Raw genomic sequence first — 26,344 nt, 5'->3', positions numbered from 1 at the left:
GTGCAAGCAGCAGACAGTGGTGTTAGAACAGCAGCTTCTGCTGAAGCCTAGCTAGAAAGCCCAAGCCACCGTTCCTTTTGAATAAACATATTGGTACCAAACCAAACCAATGAATAACACTGACTACCTGCCAATATCAAATGAGAAAAAAAGTTAGTGTGATCAAGTCGAACTACTTTGGCCACTTCGTTTGAAACTGTCATTCCCCAAATCCCAACCAACAGCCATGTAACCCCGCCAAAGCCTGAAATCCCGCATCTCTCTCAGTGTTCTGGTGAACGTGGTCAAGCGGTAACGGAGCAGGAGAGGCTGAGAGAGCCCTCGGGTGTCACCGTTTCGGGTTGGCAGTCAGCAGGTGTCCAGGGCACATAGGGGCTCCTGTCCAGGGTGAGTCCTTACTTGAGCAACAACAGGATGCTCACATGCTTCAAGAACCATAAAAGGCCTATTGGGTAAAGAAGGGAGTACTATTTTATCTGTCTTTATACATATATTCATGCACATATCTACACATAAAGTTGTCCTCGAGGATTGCGTTAGGTTCCTTATTTCAGGAAAGGACTCAGGGTTAAGGATCCCCCATGTGGAAGGTGCCATCTCCCACATCTGTGATGCCCAAGTCCTTGACACCCCTGCCCTGCTCCCCCTCTCTCCCCAGGCCACTGCACTTTTGCTTGCAAAGAAAAATACTTGGAGCTTTTGTTCATTGCAAGTGCAAAACCTGGTGGATTAGAAGCTTTGATGAATCATGGGGAAATATTTAAATCTTACTCAGCTCTTTGTGAACTGGGTAGTAAGTTAATAATTCCATGGTAGGCCAATAAGGAAGAATTGAAATGTGTCTTAACTAAACAGAAGGAAAATCAAATGTTAAGAGTTGTCTTTTATGAGTCAGCTTGTCTCGGCTTAATATACACAAGTGCATGGTTAAATAAAGACAGATTCTAATTTACACTTATTGTAATGTGAAGGTAAACAATAGAATATGCCACCCTCATTTCTTGTAGATTTTTTTTTCTAATGTAAATTGTTGATTAATGAGTAATGTGAGTTGGCTTGAAGACAAGCATTTTAAAGAATGGCTTTTGAAGATCTGTGTGGAGGCATCGTGATGACCACTAATGCCCAAGCACAATCAGTGGGATAACATATTTTTGTCAGAACTTATTTTTGACATTAGCAGTAAAAACAGAAAAGAAAAAGAACGTTTTAAACCCCATTTATTTTGAGTGTTAGGAGAAAAAAAAACCCACTTCTGTGCAGAGAGTAACAGAGAGATTATTCCAGCAGCCCAAGCAGGGATGGGAACTAACCTCAATCAGGGCTGCACTGCTCTAATGTCATCTACTGGAAGCAACTAAATTTACCAAGAGAATACTGTAATATTACAAATTTCTCTGCAGCCTGTTCACAATTAGAAGTGAATGGGGATGGGGTGGTGGCGGTGATTTTTTTCCACAGAAAAGGCTTGGTGAGAGATATCAACCCATGGCCAAGACAGTCTCGTCTTGGAGTACCAAATGCAGGCTTTGATCCTGGTGCTTGGAAAATATGAAGACTGCTTGCAATCCTGTGGTAAAGCAACGATCACTGCTGTTAGCAATGGATTCGATATTAGACAAGACTTTATATCGCACCCAATTTTCCAGAGAGGATGTTGGGGTCAAGCTAAAACCCCTCGTGATGTGGAAGTGTAATTTAGCACTGGCAGACAACACCAGCAAGTTCTGCCCTCCCTTATCAGCCACATGTTAATTACTTTACTTAGCTAATCAGGAAAGGGAATAATCAGTAGTTTCCTTGTCACTCTCTGGACTCTGAAGGAGGTCTGTGAACAGAAAGAAGTCCTGTAGCCTTGGGACATATCTGGAAATTATTGCCTGCGCTGCAAGGCAGTAGAAAGCCACTTGTTCAACCTGAAATGATGTAGTGAGAGGGAAAACAGATACAAGACCCAACCTATATAAGCCAACAGAACCAAAGAGGATTTTCACAGATGTAGTTAAACATTTCCTCACAAAGGAAAGCGGAAATCTGTGATGTTTGGGGGAAGAAAGTTCACTTTCCATCTGTTTGGAAAATGAGAAATGACACGACTTCAGAGCACCACACACTCTGGGATATCATGTTAGTCAAGAAACAAAAGCTTCTGAGGAGGTCCTGATGCAGATTATTTTTGTGATAAAAGTGGGGTAGCTGAAGAAGGAATTTTGTGTCCCTTCTCCATGCATCCAGTAGCGCTGTGAAGTGAAAGCAGCTGCCTTCCAGTCTGAACAACCACAGCCAAACATCCAGGCCTCAAGGTCCAGCAGAATCCCTCCTGAATGTGCTTATATTGCTTTCAGGAATGGATGTTGTACTTCTTCATGGTGTCATGTGTAGTGCTATTTAGGAGCTAAATGCTCCATAGTTTCCTTAGCTCAACTAGGAGAATGGAGCAGAGCAGCCAGAGGACCTGTGGGCCTGCTGACTGTGCAGAAACTTGCCCTGGTCTTCAGGAACTGTAGCAGCTACAATGTGTCACTCAGCTACTGGTGCTATCTCACATCTTTATAAATAGATTTTGAGTTCGCTTTTGTTTTAACAGCAATAAATCTATAACACTGAGCAGCTCCAAACCCAGTTTCTGACCTGAATAATGTGAAGCTGTGCAGGAGCCCTCAGCACAGGACACACATGGACCTGCTGGAGAGGGGCCAGAGGAGCCACAGGAATGACCCGAGGCTGGAACAGCTCTGCTGGAGGACAGGCTGAGAGAGCTGGGGGGTTCAGCTGGAGAAGAGAAGCTCCAGGGAGACCTTAGTGTGGCCTTTCAGTGCTTAAAAGGGGCCAATAAGAAAGATGGGGACAGACTTTAGAGCAATAGGACAAGGGGTGATGGTTTTAAACTAAAGGAGGGAGATTCAGGATGGACATGAGGAAGGAATTGTTGCCCTGAGGGTGGTGAGAGCCTGGCCCAGGTTGGCCAGAGAGGTGGTGGCTGAACCATCCCTGGAGACATCCCAGGCCAGGCTGGACGGGGCTCTGAGCAACCTGAGCTGGTGCAGATGTCCCTGCTCATGGCAGGGGGGACTGGGGGAGCTGGGAAGGGCCCTTCAACCTAAACCATCCTGTGGTTCTATAGGATGCACAGGTCACTCTGACATAGATGAAGAACAGCAACAAAACATGTCCCTCCTCAATGTCAAAAGAAGAAACCATGCAAGCTTCTCCAAAACTGTTCCTGAAAACATGCAGAATTAGAAGTGATATTTGCAGTAGAGTAGAACAGGCCCCACAGTCTTACCTCCTATTTTTTGGATTCACTTTACTCTTGCCAGTGGCATGTAGGCATCGCCTGTGTGTGCAGTTCACAAACCTCTTAGCGTGCCTTTGCTGTTCCGCTGTACCTCCATAGGCTTTCAGCAAGGTTTGAGGCCTGTCCGTGGCTCCCCAAAGTGCAAAGACGTGGTCAAAGGGAGAGCAAACAGCCCAGCTTTGGAAATAGGTTTCCTTTTAACACTGCGCTCCTCAGCCCGAGCCTGCAGACTGCGGGAAGGCGCCGTGCCCGGCTGGCTCTGCTGGGAGCAGGCCGCAAAGTGCTGTCAGCGTCCCTGCTCCTTATCTCCCCTTTCTGACTAAGATCATCCTCACATTTGTGATGAATCAGAAAGGGTTTCATGGCACTTCACTTCTTGGTGTTCTGTGTGGAAGAAAACAGCCCAACGGAAAGGCGGGGGGAATGTGTGGGTTTGTGTGTGTAAGGGGGGGAAATCACTTCCAATGGCCTGAGACTGGAGTAAACTATTCAAAACTTTAGAAGCCGAAGGAGTGGATGAATGAGAGTACAATGAAAACGTTTTCCTCCTATTCTGTAGAGGATGTGTAGCACAAGGAGATTTTGTTTCATTGGAATGAGGAGGTCTCACCTTTGTGCCAGTTTACAGAACTGACTCCAGGCCAGGAAGAACCGTCCTGGCTCTCGCCTCCTGACCTCCCGCAGACCAGAGTCCAAAGACCCTCCTGATTCAGCACAGCAGCTCTTTTGTCTTTGTGCTCCAAGCTTTTGGTCCAGTGAGCCCTGCAATACTGAACCTGATATGGGTCACCTAGAGCAACATCGGCTCAAAAGGCCCAAACAAGCAGCCCATGCATGAACTGCAACTTGGTCCTCTACACGGTGTCCTCACATTGCATCACACTTCTCCGCGGGCCTCCCAGGATCCTGACCTTTACTTCCAACCTCATACCTAATAAAAAGAGCCAAGAGAAGCCAGGAGAAGTGACAGATGCAAATCTCTCTGCCCGTGCATGAAACACGAGATACAGTCTCACAAGTGCTGAAATCAGAGCGCCATGTAGTGCATTAACTAGTCCAGCAGGAGCTGCAGTATCAGAACTGGAATCCAGCTCCTTCCCACAGGCAGTTCAATAAGAAAGAGACTGAGGCTGCCACATAGCTTTTATCCTCAGTCCTGAAACAGTGCCATGGAGACAGGCACCATCCAAGAGTTCTTGAAACCTTCTGTCCATGTGTTGAGAATAGAAATGCTCGTCACTACCTCAACGGCCTAGGAAATGCTGCTGACAACAGTCCTCACTTGAGCTTTCAAAACGAGCACTGGGACCTATACCATGCCTCTCCTTTCGTGAACACTGCATGACAAAAGCAAGCCCTTTATTGAAGGCTTAGTAGCGATAATAATGCTATTTCCAGCACTTTCTGAGACACACTTCATTTTTTTGAGGTTTTAGGCCACTTTGTCAGAGCAGGTTTCCATACCACTCTTTAGCAAGGGCATCCTGTATGAGAGGGCAACTGTTCACTAAGAAGTTTTACCTGTATGAGAAAAAGCATGTGATAAAAATGCTTGACATCTTTTAGGTGTCTCCATAGCTAGCTTACTATTTCAGCTGCAGTTCATAAGTTCAGCTGTAGTAGGTGTTGACTGTAGCTGGTGAGATATGAAAGAAAAACCTCAACCTACAGACTAAATCCTTCCAAGATGCCTGACTGACTGAGAGACATGCAAAAATATTAGGCGGAGGAAGCACTAGAGTAGGTCGTGATTATATTCCTGCCATCCACTGATCTCTCACTTGGGGTCTAGAATGTAGTTCAGAAGAGGCAAGAATTGCCTGCAGGTGGTGAACTTGTTCACTGCTTTCCAGCATCACAGGACTGGTTGCCTTTAAGGCATCTGGCTTTGTTGAGCCCCAGGCTGACACACACCCCGGCTCTCAGGGACACGACAAGGCGTGCTGGGCAGAAGCTCCAGGAACATGCCAGTCTAGCAGACCTACTGGGTAATCTCTCTCAAACAAATCGCATGCTTTCAGCTCACTTTGAGTTTTGTTTTCCAACCATACAAAGATAAAATAAGTCTTGTTTATTCTCTGAAAATAAAGAGTTCACGATTTTGTAAAGGTTGGAGGTAAAGTTACAACACGACCAACTGTTATTAACAGCCTTATTGCCACCCCTTGCCACATTCATTCCAGGCTGTGCTTGGGCTACCAGGATGGATCTCACAGGCATTTCTGCTTGGAGAACCAGTCACCGTCTGTATTCACCCAGTTCCCTTCCCCACTCATAACAGCATCAGTGAAAATGCAAATGTCACTGGGTAGAAAACTCTTCTACTGAGTTTGTTGTCATCCTCCAGCTACTCAGTGAAATGCAGCATTATTAAAATTGCTTTTGTATTCTTGATTAAGGTCTAGCTTACAATGGTGCAGTAGGGCCGCTTCCTTTGCATCTTAACTGTAAACTTTTTATGTCCTTACAATGCTTAACACTTATGCGTCTTAGGAAAGAATAGTTGAGCTTGTGACACACTAGAGTGCTCTCAGCTCTGGCATCACACAGAAGCTATGAAACATAATGGTAGTGAATGATATATTTTAGGATGGAGAACCTCAAAACGTGCAGAAGTACCTGTGAGTTTCTGTGGGTATTCTCGGACCCAGTGAGTGTCCTAGTGATAAAGGTGTCACATGAGAGCTGACCAAAACCGCTGTTACCATTGCCCACATCGTGCCATGACAACAGCCTATGGACAAGGCACGAGGAGAACAAAGACTGGTGGAGTTTTCAGCTCTGGATTCCAATGGGGCTTCGCGATGTCAGTGCTTAACTACTCAGACCAGCCTGTTTTAGCAGTTACTGGTTTAGTGCCATGGGAAATTTACTTGCAAGACAAGGACAGCACCATGCTGGATGGAAAAAATCCCATCTTCTCACTAGCTGTAGGATGCTTAAGGTCCCTAAGCACTAGGTTTGCAAGGGAAATGCGATGCGTTTATGGCACCGAGTTTTCAGCTATTGTTTAGGCACTGGCTAGGAAAGCACCACCCGCTGTTTCTGCTCTTCCTGGGGTCAGCAGTGAGGCTGCAGGTTGCAGTGGTTGCACAGCTGGATCAGAGACTTGCTCAGAGTTAGGAATTTCAGAAAGGTGAGGGTGAATGAAGATAAGCAGGGAAGGGTACCCAGGAGGAGAGAAATGGAAAAGCTGGGTACTGGTACCAGGAGGATAGAAGTAATACATATTTTTTTCAGGCAGATCAAGAACATTTTCCTAAAATTCTGAAGTGCTGGGCTTGCGATTCCTTTCAAGGAAATGACCACTTGCAGCTGCACATTTCAGGACTGCCTAAAAGCTCGTGCCCTGGAACTTGTTGTTGCAGGTGGCATTTTACTAGTGATGTTTGTGATGATGAGAATATATGGACCTTAATTAGGATCAAGATAATGTGAAAGCAGAATTCCTGCTCTCCAGGAGACAAAAAGCTCTTTAGTAAATGGGAAGGACATAACACCACAGACAAGAAAAGCCTGGAAATAAGGTCACACCATGTAAGGCTGACCTCAGCTGGGAATGCAAGATGGCAGCAAGCCAACACGCACGCTTGTGTCATAAGTATATAAGTCATCTTTAATGTGATGGACAAGGTAGCTGGAGTGCTATTGTTTGACTAATGCAAGAGGTATTACAGCTGCAACACATCAGAAAATTTCTTCAGCATAATCAAATATTTTCCTGCTGAATCTCCCACCCACGCACTGTTGTAAAGCACTCCCAAAGACAATGAGCAACCACACGGTTAACCACATAGTAGCTGTGCACTCTGGGCACATGGTACTTTTGAACTTGGCAGGGCAGTGTGATCCTTAGGGCTTCCCTTGCAGGAAATACACCAAGGCCACCCCTGCTGAGCAGCCTGGAAACTTTTCCATGTTCTCTTACAGTCCAGGTTATGTGCAATATCATCTGCTTTGCCAATGGCTTACAACAGTCTCACATCTGAAAATAGGATTAACGGGATGCCAAAGCAGAGGAGACTGCTCACCCCGGTTTTCTTAAAGATGAATAAGTACTGTGCATGCACAGAAGATGGTTTTAAGAGGCTGAGTGAAGCACACAATTCTTTACACCTTTCAGAGACTAGAGAGCATTGCCCCTCTCCCATCCTGACTGCTTCTCACCTTCTCTGCCTCCTCATTTACCCACCCTACCCTATGTTTTTATGTCCTTCCCCATCACTCATGCCTCCTCTGATCACAACACAGACCTACAATTATTATTGATAAGAAAATGTTGTACTCTGGAATGACTTCAGAAATATACATTTGATATAGAGCTGATGCCAGTGTGTTCGTGGGAAAGGGGGGAGGCTCAGCCCCGGTAAGCGGCATGAAGTTGCCAGCAGTCCTGACGCTGCCTGAACCAGATGTGAAGCATTGAGAAGAAAAGCCGGCGGGGCTTTGGGCTCTGGAAATGCCATACAGAAACCTGTCGCCAACCCTCCAAACCAGCAGAAAGCAAATAAACATAGTTATTTCACAGGGACTGTCAGGTAGGAGATATCCAGGGCAGAAGTGATTTCACCCTACCTGCACCTGCCTCCAAAACACCCACAGTTTGTCCAGAGGTGCTCAGGGTTGCATGTAAGTGTCAGAACTCTGACATGATTGCATGTAAAGGTCTGTTTGTCCTTTCTCCCAGACATGGCTTCTTCCTATTCAAATTCTTCCAATCAGCTCATATACATAAAAGGTTTTGAAAGCTTCACACAGGGTGATTTTGCAACCCAGACCAGCCTGGGGACATTTATTTCTTGAAATTCCAGCAGAACAACAGAGCTTCTCACTGACTCGCTGCAATGGTGCCTGTCCTGGGAAGGGGAAGGGCAGGAACACCCCTGTGCACAGCCAGGTATGGGTGATCTCTGCTGAACGGCCCTGAGGGGCCCACGGGAGTCACAGCACTTCACACAAACACTTACTGGCTTTTCTTCAGTAAGATCACACACATCAACCCCTCACCTGGGTCACAGGCAGAGATGGAGGAGTGTGTGTAAAGCACAGGGATATTTATCCAGCTAGGACTTGAACCAGTTCACTTCAAACGTGAGGGCCACAAGATGGTTTGTGGAAGCTTTATTTCATGTTTGTTCGAACAGGCCAACATCAGAGCTGACCTGTGAGCCCAAGCAGAGTGCAGATGGACAGCCAGCCTCAAGGGATGGAGCCCTTCACTGTTTGCTGAGGTAGAAACCAATAAAAAGGGCAGCACAGTTCTGGTAAGGAAGAAATAGCAGAAAGCCTGTGTTCGTATTTTTTGTGAAGTAAATAAAGCAAGCCATGGGCAGCCAGGCTGGTTCAGATGAAGCACAGAAGCTGCGCACAAGGGTGTTTTACGCTGTCTCCAGTCCTCCTACACTTTTTTCTCCCCTTGCCTGAAAACAGGACCCGTGATCCCCTCAATCTGGGGATGTACAGACCCGCTTCTCCCTCAGTCCATCACCTGCCAACACCCTCCCTCGGCCCTGGGAAGCAGAGCAGCCATTCCTGCAAACCCCTCCTGGCCAGGGGGGAGGATCAGGGCAGACAGGGGTGGGTGTCACAGCATGCTCGCCCCATCTAGAGTCACAAGCACCATTGCCACGGCCCAGGAGTCCTCTGCAGCGCAGCAGAAGCTTCAGGAGGTGAGGACAAGGCATTTGGGCTGCTTACAATCTTAAAGCAGCCAATTCCTCTTCCCTTGGCACACGTGGGCATGGGACAACATGGACTGAGCACCTGTCCTAGAGGGCTCGTGGTAGTGCAAGGGGCTGTGCGCCTGTGGGTAGTAACACAGAGGCTGGAGAAACTGGGGAAGCATAGGTGTGGAGATAGCCAAACACTTGCCCTCTTGGATCTCGAGCCTTCTTCAAAGGCTGTGTCCCGTCCCTGCTCGCAGCGTGCACCCGTCCCCGCGGACACACCATGTGGTGCGGAGCCCACCAGCCACTGCTGCCCTGGGTGCTGGGATCAGCAGGGCAGGATGTTCAGGGAGGCACCGAATCTGTCCCATAGCACGGTGGGAATATTCAGCACAGCTGCATGTGGGTACACATGAAATGAAGCACAGTAAATGTTCCTCTGAACTCATATTAAGATTCCTTCACTTATACAACCAGAGAAAGCAAACCAGCAGTTGAGTGACAAGTTAGATGTGAAGTATGTAAACACTGGGGAAACACAAAGATACCAAATACAGAACAACTCTCATATGAGTCCCAGGTACTTGTCAACCTCTACATTGACAAATATTTTTCATACAGGTTGGTCTTTACAGACTGAAAAGAACAGGCCTAACAGGGATTTCAGGAAGTCTTGTTGTCCCTGCTGTGCCCCAAAGCAAGGCAAACATGATTTTTCCCAGCTTTGCGTAACCTGCTTAGAGACCTCCAGTGTTCCAAACTCCCAGGCAGCTCCCTACGCCCACACTTAGAGAGCTAGGAAGTTAGAGTTATCATCGTTGCACCTGAAGTCTGTTACTGTGTCTTCTAGTGATGACAGGAACTGCAAACACTCTTCTCTGCAACAGCATTTCATGCACTTGAAGCCTACTTTCACGTCCCCATCCAAGTCTTTGCTTTCTTAAGGCAAACAGCCCTGATCTCTTAATATTTGCCCACAGGCCATGTTTTCCACATCTTCCATCGTTCTTGGTACTCTATTCTGGGCTTTATCCAACTGGCTCACATCTTTCCTGAAGTGTAGAGCCCAAACAAGATAAAAATATTCCAGCTGAGGCTTTATAATTTCCTTGTAAAGTTGCAGGCTTACTTCATGCCTCCCAGAGAACTTTCCTATTTACACAATGGAAAATGATGGCTGTTTTTGTACTAGCACAACACTGCTGGCTCACACTCAGTTTTAGATCTTCCAGAGCCCCTACATCTTTGACTGTAAACTGCTCCATTGCCTGTCTTTGTCACTTAATCATTTCTGACGAAATCTCCGGTCTGAAGTGCATCTTTACTGAACAGCATCCCACTCTTCCAGCGTGTGTCCTCAGCTGCAGGATGATTGTGAGTTCTGAGCCTGTTCTGTGCAGAACACCGTGTTCTCTCCCAGCTTCAGTTGAAGTTAACATTTGAATAAGTACACTTAATATCAACATGCCATTCATTACTGCAATAACTGACCAGAATGGAGCCTCAGGCAGATCCCCGCAGGATTTCCCTTGCTGCAAGCTTCCCTTTGACGAGGTATCATCGATTACCATGCTCTGAGTAGGATCCGTTTTGCACCATCTTCTTGTAATTTAACTATGGTCCCCTTTCCCTTAAGGTTGTTTTACTGGTTTTGCTGCTTTTAAGGGCTGTCATCACAGTATCACAGTATGTTTGGGATTGGAAGGGATCTCAAAAGATCATCTAGTCCAATCCCCCCATGGAGCAGGAACGCCCAGGTGAGGTCGCACAGGAACATGTCCAGGCGGGTTTTGAATGTCCCCAGAGAAGGAGACTCCACAACCCCCTGGGCATCCTGTTCCAGTGTCTGTCACCCTTACTGAGAAGAAGTTTTTTCTCAAATTTAAGTGGAACCTCTTGTGTTCCAGCTTGATCCCATTACCCCTTGTCCTATCATTGTTTGCCACTGAGAAGAGCCTGGCTCCATCCTCGTGGCACTCACCCTTTATATATTTATAAACATTAATAAGGTCACCCCTCAGTCTCCTGTAAATGTCATCCTGTAAATGAGCTGCCTTTCCTTCACGTGGGGTCTCTGCTCACAGACCCTCTCTACCTGGAGGCTGTATACATGTTTAGCCACAATCCTACCACATGAGATGGTATGTACCTCCTCCCACCACTGCTTGTCAATGATGAAAAACTGTCGTGAACCTGTCAAGAAAAACTGCTCCTGCCAGCACCCATCTTTGGAAAGGCAGTGGGTGCTGGCGCGGCCCTGGAGCGGGGCGAGGGGATGCTCTGCTCTGCTCTGACCTGTCCCAGGGCCCACACACAGCCCTGAGCTGGGTGAACACCCCACCCTGCTCTGGATGTGCCTCCAGGGCTGCTGGCTGGACATGCCGGACAACTGGAGTGCTGCAAGGGAAGGACGTGCCACTCAGAGGATGTCCAAATGCAACGTGTAACAGAACAGACAGTGAACACAATGCCTGGAGCTTTGACATATGCTTAGCATACAGCTGAGATAAATGACTGTCTTCTAGCTCATGCATGAGAGACATATGATGAAAGGGACAACCGAACGCGAGGATGCATCATAGCAGTGCCTGAAGGATGTGTTACATGTATGAAAAGAAAGCAACAACAAGGATTTGTGGGCTCCAGGAGACCTTGCAGAGCGCTATTCAACCCCAGTGCTACATTTGCTACCGAAAACAGCAGCCCTGAAGGGAAAACCACAACGCAGCACTCCAGCAATGAGCTGAGCTCAGCGACGGGCCAAGCCTGGGTACCTGCGGACTCTGCAAAAGGTGGGATCAGAGACAGCGCCTGCAGCAGCCTGCACCCTCGCATGGGAGCAGCTGCACAGGGTCCCCAGCGTGCACACAGCACACGGGTACGGCAGAGCCCGAAGGGACTGTGAGCAGGGACCCCGATGAGAGAGCTGAGGACACTTCGGGATGCTCTGTGTCACAGAGGGGAGCCCTTCTTTCCTTCCACTCACTTTCTGGCTATTTTTCCCCCAGATCACTACCTGTGACAGAGAAATAGCATCTCCCACTCTGTCCACTGAACAGCTCTGTGCATCTTCTAATTATTAGTTTCTCCACTCAAATTTCTGCATGTTTGAGTAGAAGGAGACAGACTCTTTCCTCTACTTCAGCTGCACTGTCTGGCTCAGCCTCAATGGGTAGGAGAAGCACAGGGCAAATAATACAGAAGAGCTTTGATAGGAGGGATATTCTAAGTTATTTAAAATAAGAGAAAAAAAACCCAAACTGCACAAGCACAGTCTTCACAGCAGCCAGAGGGACCTGCTGTAAGCTAGAACAACAACCAGCCATATTTATTCTTTCTGTAACCATTTGTTCTCTAGGCAAGCAGAGCTCAGACCATGCTTGAGGTATAGAAATCCCTTTTTGGATTCAAAAATTTCAAGAAAGAAGCTAAGTAAAAAGAAGCGAAATAAAGTACAAGCAACTATAACAAAGCTGAAGCTGTACAGTCCCTCTAGACAATTTGGTGCTTCATCAGCTGGGGAAGACACATTTGACCTGGCACAGTTATTCTGATCCACATCCAGATTCTGCACGTGGAAATGGAAGAAAACTTTGCAGAGCACCTCAGAGGAGCCTGGGAGAGAACCGACATTTGGTCAATGACAAATAGCAACCACAAAGCCTTTCCAGGACCATTTCATGTTTTTTCCTGTGGAATAGGAATCTCCGTATCATAGATCCTGATAACAGGAGACATGAGACATACACAGGGACACACCTAAACTGCTCCGAAGTCAGAACCTCCTTCCACTTTGGGACTGAAAACAGAAGTCCGCTCTGACAGAAGGGCTCCAAATGGAGAAGAAAAAAAAGCAACTTAGAGTAAAAATAACCAGAAAGTCCTTTCTTATTCCCTTATGGCTCTGAAGTGCATACCTTGTGCCTTGTTGCATCTGTTAAGGACAGCCCTCCATGAGAAGGTCTGCAGCACAGTGCACACTCAGTGCCCAGCCCTGGGCAGCACCTTAGCTTGGGGAAGGCTCCTTCCCGAGCTCTTTGAAGGGGGTTCAGGCATATTTAATCTTTCTGATTTTACATACTGGGGAGGAAAGGGAAAGAACATAACTGAGGCTGCAGAAGTGACGCACTGAAAAGAAGCAAAAAGCAAAGGGAGCTCACGGTGGCTGTTGTAAATCCGGGGAACAGACAACCTTGGCACAAATTGACTGAAGAAGGTGCAGTGCATCCAGCCTTGGAGGCTTTTAGGAACATATATTGCTCAAGCTACTCAGATGGAGAGTGCAGCCCGGGACAGTGAGGAGATTTTTCTGCAGTTTTGGTGAGATCAGGCAGACATGAAAGGTTTCCCACAGAGCGTGAGCAGCAGTGCTTTCCTTCCTCCGCTGGTCTCCTGGGGAGCAGTCACAGGTCATCCCCACTGTTTCCCAGCTGTGAGCATGGCACGCATCATCTGGCGATATCGGGATCTCACAGCACTTAATCCTTGTCCAGGAGACAGTTTGGCAACTTTTCTTCATGAAAATAAGGACTGCTTCGCTCCTTGGAGATGCAAATATTTCTTCCTCAGATGGGTGGGACTTACTCTGACTGGTTAACACTTTGTTGCCTTGAGAAATTCCCTTTTCTTCGCTCTAGTGACTCACTGGCATGTTTAACTACGAAATGTTTCTCACACAGAATCTTGTATTTTGCAATAGTCTGGACATTAGCAAGTATACTTGTTGCACCCATCTATATGGGATTATTACATGTGGAACATTGCTGGCACTTGGCTGAGACCAAACACAACAGCAGTTGGGTGGATAATCTCTAACACCTTTCTCTCAGACAGTGCAGGGCAACAAAGGTGCTGAAGGGAGTGGAGCATCTCCCATGCCAGGAAAGGCTGAGGGAGCTGGGGCTCTGGAGCTCTTCTCGATGACAACCGGTGATAGGACAAGGGGTAATGGGTAAAACTGGAACACAAAAGGTTGCACTTAAATTTGAGAAGAAACTTCTTCCCGGTGAGGGTGACAGAGCCTGGCCCAGGCTGCCCAGGGGGGTTGTGGAGTCTCCTTCTCTGCAGACATTCCAACCCGCCTGGACACCTTCCTGTGTAACCTCATCTGGGTGTTCCTGCTCCATGGGGGGATTGCACCGGATGAGCTTTCCAGGTCCTTTCCAACCCCTGACATTCTGGGATTCTGTGATTCAGACCGACATCCAGATTTTGCTGGGCTGCATGGACACATCCTGGAGCTGTTACTTCCCATGCTATGCTATATCCTACAAGAACCTACATTTCATCAACCCTGCTGAAGCTGGACCTCCGTCTACCAATGAGCAGTTATTATGGTTTGTCAGGATGTGCTCATGCCCCTTCTGGGAGGCAATATTGCCATCAGTAAGCAAAGCAATATGCTGTGACTCTTCATAGTCTCCTGCTACATGTGTGGAGCATGAGAAAAATAATCATTTTAGACCATCTCAGCTGTGGAATCAGAGGGGAAAGACCACAAGAAAGCACAGGGTCTACAGTATTTCCTGATGGATTAGCAAAGTCCCTTCTCTTTCAGCTGAGACCAGATGTACATTCGAGCAGTGGCTGTCAGCCCTACAGTGGTTTTACAGCAAGTCAAATGCAGTCACTGTGTGAGTCACTGTGTGAAAGCTGATGAACACCCAGACTTCCCCGTGGTACAAAAAAAAAATAGAGAGAGAATTTGTGAAGAGTGTGGAGGAGGTCTTGAAACAGTTTCTGATCATCCACCTCAGTAAAGAGATGACGGGTCCTTGGGAGATCTGAGAAATGGTTATGACCTTACAGACCAAGAGTTTTACTGCTGGTGAGTAATGGTGACCAGAAGACCTTTAACTACATGGATCAGCCTGAAGGCCAACGAGCTAGCTTCCACTGACTTGTGAATTACCATGTTTGTGCACAGCGATATCCCTCCCAAATGCTCCAGCATTCTTTCATCATCTGGTGATAGTTGTGATGGAGAGCAACCTAGGAGTACATCTACACAAATAGGACCTTGACGGAAAAGAGACCTAGCTCCTGAAACAATGGTGATACGGAAGCAAAGCAGGAAGGAGGCCCGTGAAACCCTGTGACAGAGATGTATGTTGGCACTATGTCCCCATTACAAACACTGCCAATGTTTATCTTGATACTCCCAACAGCAGCTGTAGCAATGACAGGACAAATAAGCAGTTAAGACAAGTCAGCAGGTGCAGTCAGCAAGCTGTCCAGTCCATGAGACTTGTGATAAAGATCACCCGCGCCAGCGCAGCTCTGCCACGGGAGAGGTGGGGACTGCAGATTTACAGCGTATTAGTCTTGACTTGGATTAAAGCCGAAAAATGCTTCCTGGGTGTCAAGGTGCAATCCCACTGTTGGACGGTGAGCCTTGCATGCCAAATGTGCCTTTACGGTGACTGCACGGCTCAGCTGGTGCAACTTCGGAGCTCAGTCAAGGAAGAAAGTGCATATCCAACGTGAGACTGGCCAATCTGCCTATGGGTAGTCCTGAACAACCAGTTTTGCAGGGACAAAGTTCAGAGCCCAATTAGTCAGATTAAATTAAAGCAATGTCCAGACAGCTGCTCACGCCAGGGCTGGATAAGGCTTGATCACCTACTTCAACAGAAAGGCCCAGAGGTTGCATCCCATTTCCGCTTTGTCTGAGACCTAGATGACACCATAGGTGACACTTCTTTGGCACATAATCCACTTTGAGGCATTTGGGATGTGAATCTGATAGTGCAATATAGCCCAACTAGAGCAAAAATACTCCCAGGTAATATCATCGAACCAATAAACTAGCAAAAAGTGGTACCTACACAGCTAGAATACTTTCAGGCAGCAGCATATTACAACTGATCAGGCTGAGAGAAACTGAGCTTGCCAGGAACACGAGCTAAACTGGTGGAATGGAGGGGCCAGATTGTCCCTGTACCTGCTGCAGGAGAATCCTCTTGTCTCACAAAAGGCTACAGCCTTCATGGGAGGTGTGGGAGGCTCAGAAACGCATGATTCTTGAGTCCAGCACAAGAAACAAGAGCAAACACAACTTCAAAGCCAGTTTGGCTTAGGACTGCTCTGGTGAGGAGCTTTCTCATCTGAACAGAACTTGAGTAAGTGCTCCCTAAAGCAAGGACCAGAACACAGAAATCCCACTTACCCTGTTAGCCACTTCTCTGTTATTCTGAGAACCATACTCTTTGCTGCATTGCAATCCCATTGCAGTAGCTGAGAGCACAACCACAGGTGGCTTTGACATTCTCTTGAGAAGGACAGGTTGGAAGTGACCTCTGGAAGTCTCTAAGCCAGCTACCACTGCTCACAACAGATCGGCTCGGCCACAGCTTTATCTGGCCAGGTCTGAGAGCTCCCAAGAATGGAGATTCCACCGCCTCTGTGGTCAGCCTGTGCCAGGGCTATCCCGCCTTCCTCAAGAGAATTCCTTCCTAGAGAAAAAACATCCTGATTTCTGACTTGGACTTACCAAGCAGGATGTGTATATTGGTCCTTGTTATATTGTCTGTAAGTTTTGTGAGGAAAGTAAAAAGCTGCCTGAAATGATGGAAAAACTGAGCCCAGGCCATTTACCTTTCTGGGGTGGGTTCCTGGGACAAGAGTTTTTATCACATAAAAACCAGGTTCTTACTGGTTTTATCTGACTTCAACCCAGTGCATGTGACTAAGGGTCTATTGCCATGATGGCTCGGGACTGAGTTCAATCCCCTCTCACCCACCTGTGAGTTGCAGTGGGGAGAGGGTACATGTAACTCCTACTGATCTCCCCAGCCATGCACGGGGTGCTGCCCATGAGCCAGTGGTCATTCTTGATGGCTTGGGTCTGCGGTGAACAAGGTGAACTCCTGCTGTCCTCTCCTCCCTTGTCATTCTGTCATTCTTTCTGCTAAAGAAATCTGGTTTTGCTGGTCCTGAGTCCCTGTTTTGCAATGTTGTTGTGAGCTCATGATGAGAAAAGCAGGTAGACACAGAGTCTTAGGTAAGCGGAGGTGGTACAAGTTTTACAGGTCCTCAGCAGCTGATAAGATTGTGAGTTAAGTCTGCTTCTCTGCTAGAACGGCAGGGAATAAAACACACAAGCAGAGACTGAAAATCCTGTCTTTGATGTTCCATTACATGTGGTTTTCTTCCCTTGTCTCCATGGGCAAGCTGAATCTGACTTGAGCAGCTTTTCAATCAACTACTTCTGTTCTCCCCTAACAGTGCTTTAGCGTTACCTGATTTTCTATCAAACTACTTCACATATATGTACATATGTAGCTATAAATATCTCCAGCTAAAGGTAAAGAAAATAACGAATGTGGTAAAAATCATATCCTTAACAGTGTTTTATATTCTAAAACATTAGTGGCAGGGGTGTTTCTACTTCACATTCTCTGTCTTTTGTAAAAGCTTTAGATGTTTTCTAATGGTCAGCATTAAAATGACAGAGGATCAGAAGAAAAAATCTTCTTATAATTGTTTTCTTTCATATGAGGGCAGAGTCATATTAGTTCATGTGATTCTGGGCCTACTTTGTCATCAAAATCAACTTGAGAGACAATTTCCTGCAACAGATCTTTACTGCTAGGGTGACATTTACTGCAGCCCCCACCGCCACTTACCATTAGTGAAGGTGTTCACATAGTACCTTCGGCCCTGGGGAGACATATAGCTCTGCCAGCCGGGGGGAAGATGGCTGTTCAACGTATCTTCTCCTGTCTGAGGAGTTGCCTTTCTGGGTTTCTGCTGAGAAAAGAAAAAGACCCCAACCTATTAAGTCAATATCTAGATACTGTAAAGCCTAACCAGACACACATCTGGAAAGGGACCATGTGGTTTCGCATTCTAGAGATTGCAATACACCCGGAGACTTTCAGTCGGTTTCTCCTCTCATCTGTCCTGGCACCATCCAGAATACGAACAAACCTTCCCTTGAAGCACAGAACATCCTTTGGGAAAGAAATGAAATGCTTCTGTATTTATGTCCCGTAAGCACTTGGGCCGGTCCAAGAAAATGACTCTTGTTAAGCAGTAAAATGCAAAGCATAAAAAAAATCAAGTGTCTGAGAAAGAAAGGCATGCATCTGGTACCCATGGACTTCCTTGTGGACACAGCAGTGGGTCAAAGCACTGGCCATGGAGGTGCTACCCCGATTTAATTTACAGGGCACCCTCACCTTTAGACATTTTAAAGAAATAACACTGCAGAGCCATGTTGTCTACAGAAGTAGCGTGCTGAAATAAATGTATGAGTATGCTGATTATATACTAATAATGCATGTAATTAGCAATGTATACATTACTGATCTAGATGTAATCTGGATCATCCATATCATCCAGAGAGAGGATCATTAGGATCCTGATTACCAGGAGTGATCTAGATCATTAGGAACAGCAAGAGATGAGCGCCATGCTGTCACCTGCTCCTTGAGAACACACAGAACTTCTATCAGGGTTCAAGTGCCATCTCAGCTGTACATCTCTTCACCAACTCAGTTGCAAACATCAGTGCAGGTTCAGGGTGCGAGGAAAAGAAAGAGGTGAAGCTGAAATGCAAGTAATTGTCTGCATTGCATTGCATCACTTGGACTACCTCCCTCTTCCATGTATGGCTGGTGGTTCCCTGGTAGCAGCTGCTTGATGTGAGACTGACAAAGAGCGCTTCATCCCAGTGGAGGCAGGAACCCCAGCCAGTCCCTTCAACCAGGAACACTGAATAAGGCAAAGCTAGAGAGATAAGATACATGGCCAAACATTAGAGGTGGTGGATGCCCCATCCCTGGAGACATCCCAGGCCAGGCTGGATGGGGCTCTGAGCAACCTGAGCTGGTGAAGATGTCCCTGCTCATGGCAGGGGTTGGACTACATGAGTGTTGAAGGCCCCTTCCAACCCAAAGTATTCTGTGGTTCTATGACTGCCAGTTGCCGCCCTACAGGGCTGCAGATATGAACCCAACAGCCTCCTCCTGGCTCACATCCAGAGAGCTCCTCTTGGTCTTTCCACATGTCCTAAGGCAAACCACGCATGCGATGTAGTCATTTTTTGTTTGTTTGTTTGCATTGCCTTCCAAAGAAGAAATACAAAAGAACACGGAAGAAATGTGTGAAACTGAATTATTTATCCTGCAGAAGCTAATGTCTATCCCGAAAATGCTTTCCAACACAGTAGGGGACAGGTCCGAAGTGACTGCACTAGGTTCACAAGAAGCCATGTCCAGGGGATAGGCAGAGTTTCAGCATCTGGATGCATATGATGTTCAGACATTGACAGATGTATGAACAGTACCATTAGAAAAAACCTGTGATGTGTCCTTCTCCTACACATTCAATCTCTGTGTAAAACTTCAGCTCTGTTCCAACCCAAAATAAAAGGGACATTTAATGGTTCTGGAGCCAAAAGTCTATCTTATGTTTCTTTTCATTTTCAGAAAACTCTGATTACAACGACCCTCAGGAGGAACTGAACTGGAGGAAGATCTTGCGATGTGCCTCACCAAGCGCACTTGCACAGACAGGTCCCAGGCAAGGCAGCCATATGGACCCGAGGACAGGGTGAGATGGATAACGTCTCACTGCTGCAGCACAGATGGAGCCTGTGCTGGTTCAGATTTTGGCTCCTCTCCTTCAGCAGAAATACTGACTGGGAGACTCAGCTGGCCCAACATGAATTGAACAAACTAGCCTGGGAGATACGAAGGGACCCCACCACGTGTATGACTCAGATCTCATGCTCTGCCTGCCTATGGCTAGCAGGGTGGTATGCAGAATTCATCACTAGGATCTCTGCCATCTACTCCTATCATGTGTGTTTCTGCTCTCTAATGTTTAATCAAATCAATCTATAGTTCCGCTCACCCTGCTGTACATGTGAGAAAGCAGAAACTTTCACAGTTTATGTTACTATTTATTTTTTATTTTGCTTATCTCATCTTACGATGAAAGTGAAAACCCCTCTTACACATTAGCCCGCCCAAAGACACATGTTCTCATTATTGTTAGTGTTGTTCTGTTGCCTAGAAATGCACTAAATGAAATTCTTGTCTGTTAGTGAGGCTAACACAACCATGCCTGTGCTGTGATCACAGGGGCAGAGCCCCTCCATACATACCACTGAAACACCTCTCTGTTTCATGCAGCTTTCCGTGAAAACTCTGAATCCTACTAATTAAAACATTAAACCTCATGAATATGACAGAAAAATTAAGTTATCTGAGTTCTTCTCCAACATAATATGGCTGTTTATGGCAATGCCACTTCTAACAGAGCTCCAACAACCATGTATGTTTTTCCAGATCTCTACAGCCTCGTACTGACACCAGCAGAAACTTGCTTACACAGTCCTGCCGTGCAGCGTGGCCCTAATGTCCAGCATCATCCTTTTGACTGAAAGTAACTCACTGCAGGCTTTCCAGTCATGATGTCCCTGGAAGCATCACATTGCTTGTGCAGCTGACCATAGAATCCCAAACTGATTGGGGCTGAAGGGCCCTCTGCAGATCCCCCAGTGCAACCCCTGCTCACGCAGGGTCACAGAGCAGATCACACAGGTGGGTCCAGGGGGTTTGAATGTCTCAGAGAAGGAGACTCCACACCTGCTCTGGGCAGCCTGGGCCAGGCTCTGGCACCTCCCAGCAAACAAGTTTCTGCTCATGTTCAGATGGAGCCTCCTGTGCTTCAGTCTGTGCCCGTTGCCCCTCACCCTGGCGTTGGGCACCACTGAACAGAGTCTGGTCCATCCTCTGACACCCACCCTGAGATATTGATCACATCCCTCTCAGCTTCTCTTCTCCAGCTCAACAGCCCCAGCTCTCTCAGCCTTTCCCCAGAAGAAAGATTTTCAACATTGGTCCCGTAGATTCACTGCACAGATCTGTGGCCATGAAGATAACAAAGTTCCACCAGACCATGTATGCTGTGCACGATCCCCATAAAGGGGAGCTCAGGATAACCCAAGCCTGGGTTCTGTTCCGGACTCTAGAAGGTACAGAATTTCACACATTTTTACTACATGCTCACCATTTCTGTCTTTAACATCTTCTTTCCCTTCTGGAGCTGAAGTCCTATCCATTCCTGCTACCCCTCTTTTTTAATATGGTCCTATAGTGATCCCATGCACCAAGTAGGTCAAGACTAGGTTCAGCTCACTTCAGGCACTCATGGTATTACTTAATTTCACAGTCAGCACCTGCACCCTGCAAGGACAGACACTGCTGGTTTGCTTAAAGGAAGCTCTGCAATTGTCCCAACATCCTTTGAGTTACTCTTTCAGTGTTGCTTCAGGTCTCCCTGATGGACTGCAGGAAAAGCAGACATCTTCTACAGATAGGTGCCATGGCTGTATTCTTAAACAAAGGCTATGCCAAGACACAGATGTGGACAGTATAGAGTGCACACCAGCAAATGTTGCATGGACATAATATAAAGTCCAAAATCAAGCCAATGTTTTAGCTGTAGTCTCTGCCAAAATGCCTATCACTTCAAAAAAAAGCACATAAGAATCATGTTTTGTGGTTGCTAATTTTTGAGTTACTAATATTTCCACCTTCACTTCTGATTTTGCTGATAAAGAAATGTTGCGAGCACAGTAGTTCCTATCAATGACGGTCAAGAGGACTGAATATAAGGGAAACCCCAGCACTGCCAAAGGCAGAAGTTCTTGTAAACAATAGGGCAATGGTTTGCTTGGATGTGCATGGAGTCCGGATGTGGGGATCTCTTCCTTTTGTTTTAGGGAGGAATGTGATCCTAAACAGCAGCTCACTCTTGGGAAGGACTTTATCCCCCACCATGGGGACTGCAGAGGAAGATCCTCTGGGTGCTGGGGCAGCTCCTGTGCTGGAGCCCCTAACGGGTCTCAGTGCAATCCCCTCCCACGCACACTTGAGCTCCCACTCCTGCAGCAGCTCTGCTCCAAACTGATACTCTGTGCAGCAAAGAGGAACTGAAAAAGTCACAGGGGAGGAATCAAAGAAGAAGCAAAACTTGGCTTCATCCTCTACTCCTCACCACCCTGCATTCACTGAAGCAAAGACACCAGGAGGCTCTGGAATAGATGGTGTGGGGCAGTAGCATATGGGTTGGGATCTATAATGCATCACAGATTAAGTACCTCATTGTTTTGGTGCACTCAGCAGCACATCCTTTCAGGAATGACAGTGCCATGGAGGCCACAGAGGCAGCACGTTGTCCCTTCTCTGCCAACACAGGAGATCTGATGAGTAACAGGAGAGACTTTCTCACTCTTTTTTCCCTGGCAGACACAACCCTGTCCTAGCCAGACCCTCTGCAGTCTCTTCTTTTAGCATCGGCATGGTTAAACTGGAACCATGTTTGTACACCTGACACGTCAGACGAACAGTGAGCCACTTCTGCTTGCACATCCTTAGATTCCAAGACTTTGATCTCTTGTTCCTATTTTCAGGAGAATTACTGCCAGGATAGTTTATGAGAATGGTAAATCACAACAGAGGACTGTGTACACAGAGAGGAGGTTTCAATATCAGCAGAGAGTTTTACAAACCTGCAGAACTAGAACAGCAGACAGCAACTGGAAGGTGAAATCAGAGACACTGAAAAGAACCTGCCAATCATGAGGATAAGTATGGACTGGAATGGCTTACCAGGGGACTGTGCACTTCCTGTAGTTCCTCCATCAAGATTAAGTGCCTCTTTTTAGCAGATCTGCTCTATTGTAACCAGAGAAAAAGACGGGACGCTGAAAGCGCTGAGCCGGCAGTGCAGCAGCTCAGCTGGCTGGGCCGGCAACCCCTTCTGCCTTCCAACCTTACACCTCCCGCAGCGCCTCTCAGCTGAGGGACACACTCAGGCCACTCCCTGCACTGTCACTTCTGGTAGTGTCACCACGGTGGACAGGCAGATCTGGACCTGAAAGGATGTCTGCAACACACCACTGCGGAAACAGGAAATCCGAACAATGTGGGCAGAGCAGAGAACGGGTGAGCCCAGTGAAATCCGCCTGCATCTGTAAAAGGGATCAAAGGATCTCTCAAAACATTCAAAACTAAGAACTCAAGCACTCCCCTCCTACAAGATTTCCTAGGATCAGAAGTCCACGTGAGAGGGGTACATGAAGGAGCAGACACGAGCCAGCCACCCAACAGACCCCACTCTCCGTGACAAGCGATGGTTTTCATTTGCTGTCTGCAGAAAAACAGGGACAGGATTCTCCTGATACATGCACAGCAGAAAGGAACCAGAAACGAGCAGCAAATGCAAAAGGCATCTCAAAGCAGACAGGGCACTGGAGCTCTTCAGAACCAAACCGTGGGTCAGAGAACTAGCAAAGGCAAGCATATGAAATAAAAGCAGATCTATGGGGTTCACCCACCTAGTTCAGGACACCAGCACTGACAAGAGGCTGAAGGATGTGCTTTTTAGAGCAGAGCACATGAACTTGACCGTTACCTGTGGCCCATTCTCCCTGCATCCACAGGCACTGGGTTACAGATGTCAGGGAGTGAAGGACAACCAGTGTGGGCAGGACAGCCACCCCACGGCATCACAACCTACCCAGAGGCTCCGCTCTAGACCAGGGAACAGTGTTTCATCTGTGCACTGTTAAGCACAGACGGGCTAGAATCAAGTCTGAAGAGAATGACAACGGGGTCAGACATCCTGGCTGCTCCATGCAAAGAAGAGCACCAGCTGTGGCCTGCGTGTTGAACCCCTGGCTCTCGCTGTCCAGCTGAACCGGCCCAGACCAGGGCAGCGCGTCCAGCACTGGGGCTGCCTCTCCCACTCTGCCTCTTCTGACGTTCCGACTGTTCTGTTTTTCTTTTCTTTCTCGCTCTTCTTGGTCAAGCTAGTGGCAGCCCAACTCATCCTGTTCCTTTGGAAAATCACCTGGAAATGTGATCCCCTCCCAATGGTGGGGAAACAAAAATAAAGATGAAACGGGTTTTACACAGCAAAGTGAGGCAACAGGGAGTGAAGGGCCCGAAGACATCAGTCCATCCCATGTTGTCTGACCTCCTGAGGCAAGTTCTGCCTTGCTCAATAGGGGAAAATCACTTCCCATTTTCAAACTGCCGGAAATCCCCATTTCCCTTCAAAGAGGGATCCTAGGGAGGAAACATCTGTGCACTTAAAAGCCTGAGCTCCCTGAAGATGTGTTAGCTCGCATTGCACTCCAGCAGACTGCAGCACAGGGGCTCTCCTGAACATACAGCCCAAGGTAAAGGAAAACAATCCCAAATCCACAAATGCAGGCCCTGAGCAACCTGATCTAGCTCTGAACAGGAAGCTGGACCAGAGACCTCCAGAAGTTCCTGGCAATTTAAATTCTTCTATGATTTTATATTCCTATTTCAACAGGGCATGCAGCCTTGGAGCAATGGAAGAGGATGCCTCTAGCCGTGGGAAAGGTTTGAATTAAATGCAGTGTCAGAATGCTTACCTGCTGTTGCCACTTGCTCAGAGTCACACTGCACAAGAAAAACTACAGAGTCCAGCTAAGCATCCCCCCTGCAGTGTCCTGCAGGAACACCCAGATGAGGTTACACAGGAAGGTGTCCAGGCGGGTTGGAATGTCTGCAGAGAAGGAGACTCCACAACCCCCCTGGGCAGCCTGGGCCAGGCTCTGCCACCCTCACCGGGAACAAGTTTCTTCTCAGATTTAAGTGGAACTTCTTGTGTTCCAGTTTTCACCCATTGCCCCTTGTCCTGTCACTGGTTGTCACCCAGAAGAGCCTGGCTCCATCCTCCTGACACTCCCCCTTTCCATATTGATCCCCAGGAATGAGTCCCCCCTCAGTCTCCTCTTGTCCAGCTCCAGAGCCCCAGCTCCCTCAGCCTTTCCTCACACGGGAGATGCTCCACTCCCTTCAGCATCTTGGTGGCTGTGCTGGACTCTCTGCAGCAGTTCCCTGTCCTGCTGGAACTGAGGGGCCACAACTGGACACAAGATTCCAGGTGTGGTCTCCCCAGGGCAGAGCAGAGGGGCAGGAGAACCTCTCTGACCTACTGACCACCCCAACGCAAGGACACAGCAGGGAAAAACTTCTGAACCATGGACCCGCACCGGAACAGCCCTCTGTCCTGTGGGGACAAGCTTGCCCTGACAATACTGAGCTTATGTTTCTATGTAACTGCAGTTTTCATAAATACGTAACTTGTCAAAGGTGTGTGTTAAACCAAGGGTACAAAGCAGCCAAAGAAGTGGGCTCTGTGTTGGGACACAGCTAATACTGCAACCAGGGTCTGCTAGTGAGAGAAGTCCCCAGAAGGCCTTGGTGGCAGGGATGCCTGCACCCACTCCTGTCCATCCCAAGTTCAGCACGAAGATCCCAGCAATGAGAAGTGTCCCGCAGACCCTCCCCAGGCTGGGCACGGGCAGGCCCACACCAACATGAGCCCCAAAAACGGGGAATGCCCAGGGCACCTCTGACCTCCCAGCATTACCCACAGCCTCTCTCTCTCTAGTACTTTGAGTCATTCTGTATTTTGTTCATTTTTATGCAATCTTTCTTGCTCAACATTTGGTTTCCATGGAGTCGCATACACTGTGTGAAACAGATTTATATTTAGAAAGTGGAACGGGTCATATGACCTGTCCCGGTTGTCATGGCAACCAACACAGCTCCTCGGCTGAATCTGATGGCACACGGCTGCTGGGACCAAGTCGCCCTCCCTGGGTGGCCCTGTGGGCACCGCCTCTGCAGCAGAGACACAGCAAACACTGCCAGCGCCACTGCCCCCTGCATTCCTCTTCTTTGGGCACCGTGCCCCATCTCCGGCCACCTTCTGTAACATCAGCCTCTTCCTCAAGGGCTGCTTTCCCCTTCCCTTTGCCTGTGCCAAGTGTTGGGGTGTCTCAGAGCACCCCCAGGCTGGAGAAGCGGGCTGAACTGTGCCCAGCACACACCCCACATGCCAGTGTAGCAGGACAGCCCTCATTTTTCCCAGTCTTCAAAATCTCCCTGCCCTAATAATGCTCCTCTGTGCCATGCCAAAGTCTTCTTCACCCTTTCTCCCTCATAAACAACTTCAGCATCTCCGCGCAGCTGCTGTTTCCTCGGATGCCATCTCCTCCACCTTCCTACCAACCCACCGCAGCTGTGGCTCGGAGGAGGACCAGGTGGCCCCTGTGCATGTGTCTCTGCTCTGCAGTCAACTCTCGTACACCCACACCCCTCTATTTCCCATTTGGCTCTGAAACGCTTCCCACCCGGCTCTACCTTCCCACCGAGGGCCTGTTCTCGCAGCCAAATCCCCAACTGACAAACCTCTCTCTTCTGTCCCACCCAGGTCCCAGGCTGTGGTGCAGAGCTTGCTTTAAGGTAATATCTATGAACAACACCATGTTTGCAGAGAATCAGCCTTCTGGGACTGATACACTTTTCTCCACCAGCACTCT

General features: G+C 47.8%; 1 protein-coding gene across 4 annotated transcripts in view; it reads right to left on the bottom strand.

The window, feature by feature from the left end:
* The window catches only part of GAS7 (growth arrest specific 7), a 108,284-nt gene that overhangs the window by 58,467 nt on the left and 23,473 nt on the right, over positions 1–26,344 (bottom strand). Inside the window, exons 1-3 of one of the 4 annotated variants that reach the window (XM_082067311.1) lie at positions 22,590–22,648; positions 22,079–22,180; positions 17,592–17,715 (exon numbers count right to left, since the gene is read on the bottom strand). In XM_082067311.1, the coding sequence (XP_081923437.1) occupies positions 17,592–17,637 (46 nt within the window). In that variant the 5' untranslated portion in view covers positions 17,638–17,715; positions 22,079–22,180; positions 22,590–22,648. Of the gene's footprint in view, positions 1–17,591; positions 17,716–22,078; positions 22,181–22,589; positions 22,728–26,344 lie in introns of those variants that run through there. The other 3 variants (XM_082067310.1, XM_082067308.1, XM_082067309.1) reach the window with 3 other exon arrangements.

The sequence above is a fragment of the Streptopelia decaocto genome, assembly GCF_964273445.1.
Source record: "Streptopelia decaocto genome assembly, chromosome: 16".
In the NCBI taxonomy this organism is placed as follows: domain Eukaryota; kingdom Metazoa; phylum Chordata; class Aves; order Columbiformes; family Columbidae; genus Streptopelia; species Streptopelia decaocto.
Note: the sequence above shows the minus strand (reverse complement) of the source record. Positions and strands in the feature narration are given on the sequence as shown.